The sequence below is a fragment of the Otolemur garnettii genome, unplaced genomic scaffold (genome assembly GCF_000181295.1).
Source record: "Otolemur garnettii isolate 467f Iridium unplaced genomic scaffold, OtoGar3 scaffold00096, whole genome shotgun sequence".
Lineage (NCBI taxonomy): Eukaryota > Metazoa > Chordata > Mammalia > Primates > Galagidae > Otolemur > Otolemur garnettii.
This window is the reverse complement of record NW_003852491.1, coordinates 3,163,066-3,176,428: the sequence shown is the minus strand read 5'-3', so window position 1 is coordinate 3,176,428 and position 13,363 is coordinate 3,163,066. Positions and strand designations below refer to the sequence as shown.

At 41.1% G+C, this 13,363-nt stretch overlaps 1 protein-coding gene across 1 annotated transcript in view; it reads right to left on the bottom strand.

Moving 5' to 3' along the window:
• The window catches only part of LCMT1 (leucine carboxyl methyltransferase 1), a 59,072-nt gene that overhangs the window by 35,632 nt on the left and 10,077 nt on the right, over positions 1-13,363 (bottom strand). Inside the window, exons 2-3 of the mRNA XM_003795746.3 lie at positions 5,990-6,081; positions 3,560-3,681 (exon numbers count right to left, since the gene is read on the bottom strand). Of these exons, the coding sequence (XP_003795794.1) occupies positions 3,560-3,681; positions 5,990-6,081 (214 nt within the window). The remainder of the gene's footprint in view (positions 1-3,559; positions 3,682-5,989; positions 6,082-13,363) is intronic.

Sequence of the window (13,363 nt, the reverse complement as noted above, 5' to 3'; positions counted from 1 at the left end):
GCTGAAATCCTAGGGGATCCAGACTAGGTTTATTTTTTTCAAGCTGGAAAAGACTGTCCCATGTTATATCCAAGGAGATCTGGGCTCATGAATCTCAGCTGTGCACACTTAGAGTTGCAGCACGTACATATCTGCCTGTAGAGTAGATCTATGTAAAACTATTTCAAAATGTTAAAATATATGTACAGTAAGATGGAAATAATTTTCTAAGAAAGTATACAACATTGTTTAAGAACTTTTACTGACAGGGTATGAAAAGTTAAGGGTTGTCTAAAATTCCAAAAGACAATGAAACAATTAAATCCAAAGCACGAAGGACAGGACAGTGACCTGCAGCTTTTAAGGGACTTCTCACTGTTTAAAGAGCTTCCCCAGGTATGAGCTCCTTTGATTCTCAAAAAGAATTCCTAACAAGAGGTCACCATGGAAAGAACGCTTCCAAAAAGCAACCTGGAGCTTGTAAGAAAAAGATGTTCTCTTTCTTGCCTTTCAGAAAGGGGCAAAATGGCTGTGACAATGAGGCTTCAGCTTTTCATGCTGTGATTCTCTAAAGCCCTTTGACATTCCACTCCAAATAGCCCCCATCTCACAAGTTTGTGTGGAAGATGCCAGAGTCTGAGGATAACTGTCAGAGGGCAGCCGGCAGCAGGATGTCACTAAGACTCAAAAGGGACCTAGCAGGCCGACCCTTCAGAGACAGCCAAGATTAACCCTGCCTCTTCTACACAGTTCACCCTTGGTTTGGAAACAGAATTCCAGGAACACCAAGAGGCTCCTAAAAGGGTTTCCCTTGCTCTTTATTCTCTTTCTGTGACAATACTGGCTTTTCCTCTGCCCTATTCCTGCCTACTGCCTTCAACCCTACACACAAGACAGTCTTGTGCTCCTGAGATTACACAGAACGAGCCACAGTGGTGGCTGCAGGAAACCCATGACTCACAGCTAAACCTCTGCTGGTGCAACCAGGGAACCATCACAGCTGGAAGGTACATGAGATAGTAAGACTAATGGAAAAGATTTTCCCCCACAGTTTTACAGAAACACCTACCACTAAAACAGAGAATAGCAAATTTTTTCTGCAAAGAGCTAGAATGTAAATATTTTAGCCATTGCAGGCCAGACAGTCTCTATAGTAACTACCTAACTCTGCTGTCACAGCTGTCACAGGACAGCTAAAAGTGCAACATGCAAACAAATGGAACCAGCTCTATTCCAATAACACTTCATTTACAAAACAGAAGGTGGGCCCGATTTAGCTCGGGGCTATACACTGCAACTCCTGCTCAATGAGCAAACAATCATTATATATATATGTTCTAAAGGGAACATTAGACCAATTTAAAAAACCCTTCTGGGTCAGGCACAGTGGCTCATACCTATCAACTCAGCGCTCTGGGAGGCCAAGGCAGGTAGATTGTTTAAGCTCAGAAGTTCATGAACAGCTAGAGCAGGAATGAGACCACTTATCTATTAAAAATAGAAAAACAACAAGCTGAGCATGGTAGTGCATGCCCATGGGCCCAGCTACTTGGGAGGCTGAGGCAAGAGGATCTTTCTCTTTTTTTGGTTTAGCAGCCCCGGGTCAGGTTCAAACCCACCAGCTCTGGAATATGTGGCTGGTGCCCTAACCACTGAACTACGGGCACCCTAACCACTGAGCTAGGAGCACACAGACACAAGATTATCTCTTGAACCCAAGAGTTTTGAGGTTGCTATGAGCTACAATGATGCCACAGTACTGTCACTGAGGGTGACAGAGTGAGACTTAGTCTCCAGAACAACAAAAAACAAAAAAATCTTCTAACCAATAAATATCAATATAAAATAAATTTGCACAAAAGACTTTCGGACACTATGCACTTCCTCACTACTTATGATCTTTTCCTTAGAAGGGATACATAAGCCTCAGTGTATTGTGCTCAGCAATATGAACCTCAAATTTATTATTATCCCACCTATTAGAGAGAGGAAAAAGAAATCACAGGACCAAGCTAATTAAAAGGACCCCAGGCCCAATGGAGGGACTTCTCTCGTGGCCTCTGTTAACACTGACATGGCACATTCTCTTGCACTATGTCCCCCTGTAGTTCCTTACACCACGCCATGGAACACAACATTAGGAAGACCTAAGAGATCTACAGAAGAGCAGAGGTCATCAAAAAGACTTGCTTGAACAACCACAGGATCTGTGTGGAGAGGAAAGAGGAAGGAATCTGGAGTTTCATGAGGTGATTCCACCACTTGGTGCCTGTGCCAATGCCATCAGCTGTGAGATCCTGGAAGAAACAACCCCTGCAGGCCCATTTCCCCCAACCTCACAGGGCTCTCTTGTTAATTCATGAGGTCATGTATGTACAAGCACTTCATAAATGCTACTGGTTGAATCTTGAAAGAAGAATGCAGAGGAAAACATATCAAGACCACACTGAAGCCACTAACTTCTCTCTTCAGAAAGAAAAAGGTTGGAAGCACTCTGACCAAAGATCTTCTTACCACGTCAGATGATTAGGAATAAAATAGACAAGCAGGTCTTGGTCTACCCCACCAAGAAATCTGGGGAAATGCACATACCCTTTACCACCACACAGGGACCTGACAGAAGTACCAAGTAAAATCTGTACAAGCCTACCAATAAGAAAAGGTAATCAGTGAGCACTTTGTAAAGAAAAGGTATACAGTAAAAACCAAGCCCAGGAGTCAGAGATCAGCACTGTAGTCCTGGTTCTGCCACTACTCAGACCCACATTTCCTTCCCTCTGAGTGGTGTAATTACACCAGCACACACACCCTAACAGGGCAGTTAAAAGATCAAATCAAAGAACAACTATGAAAGAACCTTGCATCATATCATCACCCAGCCTTGCCAATCTCCAAGTTTTACCCAAGATGCCACCGTGCTAACAAAATCTTCATTCTCATCAAAATTACACTCACTGTCCCAGCAAATCTACTCGTGGATTTTTCATCCTTATATATTTCCACACATATGGAGGGACAATATACAAAACTTTCTATTATAACTCTGTGACTGTAACTTTCTATTACAACTCGTAATAACGTTGTCACTTTCTATTACAACAATTAGAAACCTAAAATATTTGTCCCTAGGGCCCTGGTAGAAAGAAACATGGTGGTCACAGGGGTGTCAGGGCAAGGAGGGCAGGGCTGAGACCACCTGTCACCACATAACTTTTAATGTGTTATCTTTAAAATTTTGAATCAAGTGAACATCTTCAAAAAATTAAATCTAGGACTCAGTGTGCATAGCACAGTGGTTACGGCATTGGCTACATACACCGAGGCTGGGAACCCAGCTCGGGACAGGTAAGCAACAATGACAACTGCAATATAAAAATAGCCAGGTATTATGGCGGGTACCTGTAGTCCCAGCTACTTGGGAGGCTGAGGCAAAAGAACTGCTTAAGCCCAAGAGTTTGAGGTTGCTGTGAACTGTGGCACCATGGCACTCTACCTAGGGTGACATAGTGAGACTCTGTCTCAAAAAAAGAAAAAAGAAAAATTAAACAATCAGGGAGGGAAGAGGAGAATTTTAATTTACCTTTAGTTTCCAGAAAATGGTATCCATCCCAGCCCCAAGGTTGAGAATTTGACAATGACATTCTGTTTTCCGTAGAAATGCCTTTATAAGCTGGTTGACACCATGGACTCGAGCAAAATATCCTGAGATAGGGACAGAGAAACAAGCCATCATCCAGTGATGAAAGAAGTCATCTGTATAAAACCCAAACCACCAGAAGAGTAAAACAGACAACACCTGCCTTTCTCCAGGGTCAGAGGTTTACCTGTAGACTTTACGGGAGAAATAACTTTTAAATTGTTTCTCTTTTTAGTAAGATACCTGAACCAAAGTGCATATAATGTACTTAATGCAGGAATTAACTACCTTAAAAAAAAATGTCCAATAGTTTTATGTACAACAGGCAAATATTTCATATCAAAATATCTGAGCCGACATCTCTCTTGTGCTTTTCATAGCTACAGTGAAAGCCACTCGGGACTCTGGTAAAACTCAAAATTGTGAGATTATATAGAAAATATTATAACATTTTGGGCCAGGAAATTGGGAAGATGAATGTTAAGGCAAAGAAAGCCACATTGCTTATACTGGTGCTATCATCTCTACCCTAAATGGGTTGGTGTCTCTATATAAAATGGCATGGGTGGGGGCTGGAGTTGGGTGTAGGGTAAGCAAATGGTACCTAACAAAATGACTTGTTAAGCACTGGGGTGAAGGGCTGGGGAAAAGGAGATGGAAAATGAAGAAGAAAGGAAAACAAAGTCCGTCTAAATTCCAAAGCTCTCCTGCTCAAAGTGTGTGTGTGACTGTTACCAGGATATGACTAGTTTAAGAAAAAAATGAGAGCAGCATGTAGAAACTTTGGCTGCAATTTGGCAGAGATTATGTCCATCCAAGCTACTAATGAACAATTCAGAACTGTATTTTGTATCTTTTTCATTTTTTTCTCGTAAATCACTTGTACTGTATTTTACAGAGATATCTGTGATGGATTAGATACTGCGGGGGAAACATCCTCACCACACACTATAGGAGAGGGGGAGGTACTATCCTATTGGACTGGACCACAAACTAGAAGTTCAAATCCAGAGAGAGAAAGGCCCGCAAGCTGACAAGCTGCCAGCAGGGGCTGAGGGTGGGTGTCCATCCTGGCCTCAGCAGCATTTGTTAGGAGCCCTGGACCAGGGAGTGCAAAGCAAACTACATGTCTATGTTCTTAGGAACCATCACTGTAAAATTTCTTTGAGTTCCCTAAAGAACCCAAGTACAGGAGCCATCTTTAGGGCCAACATTCCCAGCAGAAACAAGAATTACAGTCACTTGGTCAAGTTCTCCATCTGACTGAGAAGTCATGCTCTAGTCTCGAATCCTTTGACTTCCTTGATGGAAATGACTTGCAGATCCTAATCGTGTTACTAACACTATCAGAGAACCAAAAAAAAACAATTCTCCATCTCCTCCCTCTCAGGTTCTACACTGCTAAGGCAGAAAAGAGCTGAATTTCTCTTTCCTGTAAACTCTAAACTTCCCTGCAAAAGAAGAACCAGGAATTAAACCACTTGAGGCTGCTTCCATTCAGTGGTCCAGACAGCACATACACACCCCGAAACAACTTAGGTCTTGGGAGTTTATAAGGAGCAGACATCAGAAACCACTCTGAATCTGTATTTCAGACATGCTCCTGAACAAGCTGCCTGTTGGTACAAGCTTCAAAAGGGCTACTTAAATGGCCAACACCATTCATACTGTGAGACAGGAAAGGAAAATAAACCTTTCAGAATCTTGAGAGCCAGATCTTCTGAACCTAGGCCTACTACTGTCAGCACCTCAGAGACCTCCTTCATCTGAGAATTACCAGGTCTGACAATACTTTCCCTGTGACCTACAGTGAAGGATGTCAACAGCTGTGGAAAACCCACATCCTTTAGACTTACAACCCTCAGGCTACACAGCAAGGCAGGATCCTCACAATCTCCATCCCTAGGGAAGATCAGAATGAGACAAGAGGGGTGAAAACTCAAGATATGCTCAACCTGAAATACACAAATTCCTTCAGAAAGTCTCCTCACAGAAGAGCCCAATTAAATCCACAGAATAGGACTATTTCTAGATGAGCTGTAGGTAAACAAAGCCCTCTACCAAAACAGAGTAAATCATTGTCCTCCTATCAGTTTTATGAAACAGTTTTACAACATTTATTTTAATCAGTATAAGAGCAGGAATGTGGCTGGGGGAAGTTTTATTTATAATTTTAAAATTAAGATGGCATTTTTCATTTATCAGATTAACAAAGCATACAAAGCTTCATGATAGACCACGCTGGTGAAGATGCTAGATATAAGCACTTTCCCTACTGTTGGGAAGGTGCATTCTGAACTCCCCTGAGAATCAATCTCTACAACCTGAGGCGTTCTGGCTGGGGAGATGCTGGGGAGGGAGGTGGTCACTTGCCTCTGTTAATTTCAGGGGCCTTCCTCTCTTTAGTCAGTCTCACAAAGTGCTGGATATAAGGGTCATGCCAGTAGCCGATGCTTACTGCAAACCTGCAGGGATGGAAAAGGGGACAGGTGAGGAGAGATGTGCAGGTTCAGGCCAAGGTTCCAGGAACCAGGGCAAGAACCAGAGGAAAATCACCCACCTCAAAAGGCCAACATTACAAATATAAAGACTCGTGTACCCATTCATCGATATCACATTTCCCACCGTGGTCATTTCTCATCGCTCTTTCCTCATTTTGCTAACACCCTTTTCCCAGGGCCCTAAGCACCAAACAACATCACCCAATACTTCATATAGAAGACTTGCAGCCATGTAGTCACTCGGCAAACTCACTGGCCAGAAGCAGTCAGATAACTATTAACCAAAATGTTCTGAGCCCAGGGGAATGGAGACTCAGAAATATCTGGCAAACATCACTAAACCTTAAGTATTTCTACTGACTCTGAATTAGGTGCCAGTCATTTCACCCTTAGGGAGGTCACAGTGAAGAAACCACAAATGAACAAAACAAGTATTGCTTGGAAAATGCTATGGTAATCTATTCTCTCTACCCCAGTCTGCACAAAGGAGTTAAAAATTAAGTGTTTCAAGCCTGGAAGCTGAAGCCCTGATTACCAATGGAAACCTTCTAGTAACCATAAGTAGAAGCAGCTTTAGTACAACTGAGAAGTCATAAAAAAAACCCTGGATCCCTAAAGCTATTCTCAGCTACAGTGGGCCTGCAGACTTCCTCTACCTCTACATATAGGTTTTGTGGATAAGAAGTGTGTTCACCTGTTAAGCCAATTTAAGTTGAGTTTTTGTTACCTGTAGCCTAAAGCATCCTGATTGATACCCTGAATAATCCCACTATCATGCTGCTTGATAGGTAAGCTGAAATTTAAGGGCTGTGTGTGTGTGTCATGTCTTCAACCTAGATTCTAAGCTCCCAGAATTAGACAGGCTGACTTCTGTCTTGACTATAATAGGTGCTGAATAATGTACAGACATGTCTCCCACGTCTCTCTCATCCACAGACACCCGTAAAGAAGCACATGTGTTCAGCTAGTCTATGCGCAACCCAACACTGACATGTGTAAAATATTCACTAATAGACAAGATTTCTGACACAAGTTGTTTGTCCAAAGAAGCATACCCAAAATAAACTTGTTCAGTTATCTAAACTTGTATTTTTCAAACCATGAGTTATGACCCATTAATATAAAACCAATTAGTTTGGAAAGGTACATTTTAAAATACAGCAAAATAGAATAAAACAGGAAATAGCACGTATTGCACATAGTAAGGAGTAAGACATTGGTGAAATCTTTGTTTCAAATGTGTGTTGAGGGTGTGAGTATAATGAAAAATGGTTCGCACTGATTTCAAAGCAATCATCTAGTGCCATCTAGTGGTAAAATCCAGGTCTGCAGTTGAAACAAGAATGGCAGACTAGTAACTGCACAGATGAAAATGCTCATCCAGTTTTAAGGGTTGAAAGGAGCCTTAGAAATGATGTAGCTAATCCCAACATTCACTGCAAGAATCCTTTCAACAAGACCAAGTCACTGCCTAATTTTCCTGACTACTATAGTCATTCCACTATGTAAAAAGAAAATCAAAGTCTCAGGGCCACCCTTACCCAACTCCTTACAAAAAAGAGAAAGTGAAAGCCTCAGGCACCTGTGAAGAACTGGCTCAACAGATAATTCACTAACAAAATTCCTTACTAACCTACCATGAGCAAGAACAGACTATAGCTAAAACGAATGCCTCTCTAATTCCACAATAATGAATTACAACTTTATCTTACAGGTAACAGAATTGGAGACAAGACAAAATCAGATATCCTTCTCTCTACCCAGGGATATTTACATAATTGTTCCCTCTTTATTTTTTTTTTTTTTTGAGACAGAGTCTCAAGCTGTTGCCCTGTGTAAAGTGCTGTTACATCACAGCTCACAGCAACCTCCAACTCTTGGGCTTAAGAGATTCTCTTGCCTCAGCCTCCCAAGTAGCTGGGATTACAGGCACCCACCACAACACCTGGCTATTTTTTGGTTGTAGTTGTCATTGTATTTTGAAGGGCCCAGGCTGGATTTGAACCACCAGTTCTAGTATATGTGGCTGGCGCCTTATCCGTTTAAGCTATAGGCACTAAGCCAATTGTTCCTTCTTTAATTCCCTTATTTTTACAAAAAATATAAATTTCTTGTGCCTCAAAAGAACATAACCACTTTGACTTACCAGCCCCACCCCCTTTCCCTTTTCTTTGCATTCCCTTAAAATGGTGAAGGCTGAACTTCCCCTTCAGAGAAGCAAACAGCCACAGCTTGTCTGCAGTTTGTGTTTTTCCCAGGAACATAGTCAAAATCTCCAGGATTGAGATTTTTGCCTCATTTTCTTGCATCAACAACTGCTAAGCAACTCTGAGGAAAGCTGGTCAATTTGCCTCTTTCTGGGAGCTATAACTTGTGGGACTTAATACTGCTCTCCAGGAGGGAAAAAAAGCAGTTTCCATTCTTTTCAAGTTCAGATGATTCAAAACTATTCAGTACAACTCATTTGGTCAAACAATATCTGAGTATCTGCTAACTGCTTGACAATGGGGATACCATGGTCAACAAGGAGGAGAAAGACACAGATCATTGAAAGATTATGGGCAGTACTTGTGGCTTAAAGGAGTAGGGTGCTGACCCCATATGCTGGAGGTGGTGGGTTCAAGCCCAGCCCTGCCTCCCCCCCCCAAAAAAAACAAAGATTATGAGGAATGAGCATACAACTTGTAAAGAGGAGGAAGATAAAAGAGGGAAGGCGTCTCTGCAGAAGGGATGGCCATACTGAACCCTGGAGAATGAGAGAAAGTACAATAGCTGTCCAAAAGGCATTCCAGACAGGCAGAGCAACAGAGAGAAATGCAGCCCTCCAGCAGCACAAAGGAGACCTGAGGGCTAAGCCAAGAGAACCCGGGAGAGGAGGGTGGAGGGAGCTGAATCAGACACCCAGGGCCTGGCAGGTGTCTGTGCTGATCTCAAGAGCACACTGTCCATGTTTAGCACTGTACAGGACAAAGAGGTGGTGAGAGGCCACAAGACGTGACACAAACATATCCAATCACTAATTCCCACCAATTCTCACTTCTAATGCTTCTAACATTTGTCTTTTCCCATTCCTTAAAGCCAAATAACTGTAAGAGCTTCCCATGCCCCTGAGAAAAAAAGGATCTCACTGTTTGGCCTTCAAGAGTGGCCAAAACACTGAGGACACACTGTTGGGCCCTACTGAGGGGAGTGCTGAAGGGAGATAAGCACTAAGCTTCAGGATTTTAGCCACTGGTCAAAGAGTAACTCAACAAATTACAGTGTGTCTATACAATGAAATACTAACCAGTCATTTAAAATGTAAGCTAGAAAAATTAGACCTGGCAAAAATATATGCAGTATACATGCCTATTTGTGGATCTGTGTTATATAGAAAATCACCAAGGGATTGACACCAAACTATTAATAACTATCTCTCAGATTTCTTGCATTTACCTTTTCATCTATATTTTCTAAAGTTTCTATACTAACCATACGACGTACTTCATCAACTATAAGATGGCATCGATTGAAAGACGAACCTCCAAGAAAGAAAAAACAGTGAAAATTAAATCAACTTACTCCTATTCCCTACAATTTTAATTTTGTGGTTACCGAAAAAGTTCTGAACTTATTTAAACTGACTATCTTATCCGACTCTTACAAACATAAAAAAGAAAAGACATAGCAAGACTTCATCTCTATACACAAATTTAAAAAATTAGCAGGTCATGGTGGTATGCACCTTACAGTCCGAGCTAATGGGAACCTGGTAGTTTGAGGCTATAATGAGGTAGGACTGTACCACTGTACGCCAGCCTGGGCAAGAGAGTGAGACAGGGATACATTCTGAGAAATGCATCATTAGGTAACTTCATCACTGTATGATCGACAACTGTTACTTCTAGAAAACTAGATGGTAGAAGTCTAGTACACATCAAGGCTGTATGAATAACCTATTGCTCCTAGGCTACAAACCTCTACAGCATGTTTCTGTACTGAACGCCATAGACAACTGCAACTATTTGTGTACCTAAACATAGAAAAGGTAAAATCAAAAATACTGTATAAAAGATAAAAAATAGTACACTCGTACGGAGCCTGCAGTACCAGAAGTTGCACTGGGTGAGTCAGTGAGTGGTGAGTGAACGTGAAGACACAGGATGGTACTGTCCACTACTGTAGACTCTATAAACACTATACACTTAGGCCACACTAAGTTTATAAAACAAAAGTTTCTCTTCCATAATAAATTAACCTTAGCTTACTGTGACGTTTTTACTTTATAAACTTTAAATTTTTAAATTTTTGGACTGTTCCATAATAACACTTAGCTTAAAACAAAAACACACACTGTACAGCTTCTTTATATCCAAATTTTAAAAACATCTTCTATTTTTACATTTTATGTTTTTCATTTTTTATATCTTGTTAAAATCAGACACAAATATGCACATTAGCCTAGGCATACACAGGGTCAGCGTCATCAACATCACTGTCTTCCAACTCCACATCTTGTCCCACTGAAAGGTCTTCGGGGCAGTAACATGCACAGAACTGTCATCTCCTCTGCCAACAGTGCTTTCTTCTGACATACCTCCTGAAGGAAGTGCCCAAGGCTATTTTACAACTAACATTGTTTTTTTTTAGAAGTATAAGGTATATATTCCAAAATAATTAACGTACTACCTACATAAACCAGGATCGGTTATTTATTATAATTTTCAAGTCTTATGTACTGTACATAGTTGTGTGCACTGTGCTGTTATATGACGGGCAGCACAGGTTTGTTAACGCCACAGCACCACAGCATGAGAGGAATCCTTTCAGGACAACATTAAGATGGCCACAACGTCACTAGGTGACAGGAATTTGTCAGTTTTTTTTTTTCGTTGTAGAGTGCCTCAGTAAAGTGCTGTGACATCACAGCTCACAGCAACCTCCAACTCCTGGCCTTAGGCGATTCTCCTGCCTCAGCCTCTTGAGTAACTGGGACTACAGGCGCCCACCACAATGCCCGGCTATATTTTTTGTTGTTGCAGTTTGGCTGGGCTGTGTTTAGCCCCTCAATATTTGGGACTGGCGCCCTACCCACTGAGCCAGCTCCTTTATAATCTTATGGGATCACCATGGTATACATGGTCCACTAAACAAAACATATCACCATAAATATTCATAATTGCAAAAATCAATTGACTATTCTTAGTATTAAAATTTCAAGTATGCAATTTTAGCTGCATACTGCTTGTGGTCTTTATATTGTACTACCTCCAACTTTAGTTTTATCGTAGTTCTACATCTTTTAGTTTCATTTTTATTTTCCATTTCCCGCTAGTTTTATTCTTGGTTTATAAATGGAAGACAGAAGCAAAGTCTTATGGACAAGCGATTCTGTACCTGAAGATATCTTGGATTGTTTCCCTTCCTGTGAGGTCTGCCACTTTCCTACACAGATCTCCCAGAATTGGAGTGCAGAATCAGCTACCAAACTGGGCCTCAGTAACTAGGAAGACTCACAGGCTCCAACTCCCTCCCACAAGGGACTACGGGGGCTGCCTTTTGGCCTCATCTAACATCTCCTTACTTAACAAGGATTAACACAATCTAAAATTGGTTTCTTTTGTAAGCAGTCACTGAGTATCAGGCATAAGCCTAATTAGAAAGGGATGGACAGTCACAAGAGGGTGAAATGTACAGGGGAATCCATTTACAAAGTTCCCCTGGATAAGTGTCCTGTATCTAACATAATACCCAATAGTTAGTGATTTGTGTTCTACCTGTAAAATTTTTGTTCACCCAAGGTTGCAAAGATAATTTCCTATGTTTTCATATAGAAGCTTTATGATTTTTGCTTTTATGTGTAGGTTTATGATCTATTACTAATTAACTGGAGCATACAGCATGAGATGGGGGTCAAGGTCCCCCTGTACATCCAAGTCATCTAGAATTTTTAGTTAAGATTTTCCTTTCCTCCAGTGAATTGACTTACCCACTCTGGACAACAATCAACTTATAGTACACACATAGGTCTGTTTCTGGACTGTCTCATTGATCTATTTGTATATCTTTATGTCAAGACGACAAAGTTTTGATTACTATAGCTTTATAGTAAGTCTTAAAATTAAGTAGTATAAAAAATTACCAGCATATGTTCTCCAACTGTGTTCTTCTTTTGAAGATTTTTGTGGCCGTTCTGAATCCTTAGGATTTCTGTACATATTTTAGAATCAACTTACTAATTTCTTCAAAAACAGACACACAGGATTTTGATAGGGATTGTATTGACTCTAGAGATCAATTTAGGAAGAATAAAAATCTTAATAATATCAAGTCTTCTAATGTATGAACCAAGTACACTTCCCATTTAAGTCTTCTTTAACTTCACTCAGCAGTATTTTGTAGTCTTCTTCTTTGTAAAAGTGTTTCGTGTCTTTCATTAGATTTATTCCCAGTTGCTTTTGATACTTTTTTTTGTTCCAGAAAGTCTCACTCTGTTGCCTTGGATAGAATGCCTTGGCATCACAGCCCACAGCAACCTCAAACTTGGGCTCAAGTGATTCTCTTCCCTCAGCCTCCCGAGTAGCTGGCTGCCACAATGCCCAGCTAGTTTTTTCCTATTTTCAGTAGACACGGGATCTTGCTCTTGCTCATGCTGGTCTCCAACTCTTGAGCTCAAGCAATCCACCTGCTTCCCAGAGTCCTAGGATTACAGGTGTGAGCCACCATGCATGGCATTTTGATACCATTTTAAATGGTATTTTAAGATTTCATTTTCCTATACACGTACATATATTTACAATATATTTATCTTATGGAATAAAAAATTCCTATCTAGAATATATAGTGAATTCCAACAAATCAAAAACAACAGTATCAATAGAATGGGCAGAAGACTTCCGTTCACAAAAGATGAAAAAGTAGCCAATAAGCACGACTGAATTCTTCTGCTTATCTCATCCTCCTATAACTGTTGTTCCCTTTCCACTGATGCTTTACCCAGTATTCAGTGACTGCTTTTACACAACAGATTGATTTTAGATGTTAATCCTACAAAGTAAATAGATGATAGACGAAGCCAAAAGGTAACACCCACAGTCTGCTGTGGTGGGAAACAAATCCAGAGTGTCTGTAAGACTTTGCTTCCTGGCTCGGCGCCTGTGGCTCAAGCGGCTAAGGCGCCAGCCACACACACCTAAGGTGGCGGGTTCAAATCCCCAGCCCGGGCCCGCCAAACAACAATGATGGCTGCAACCAAAAAATGGCCAGG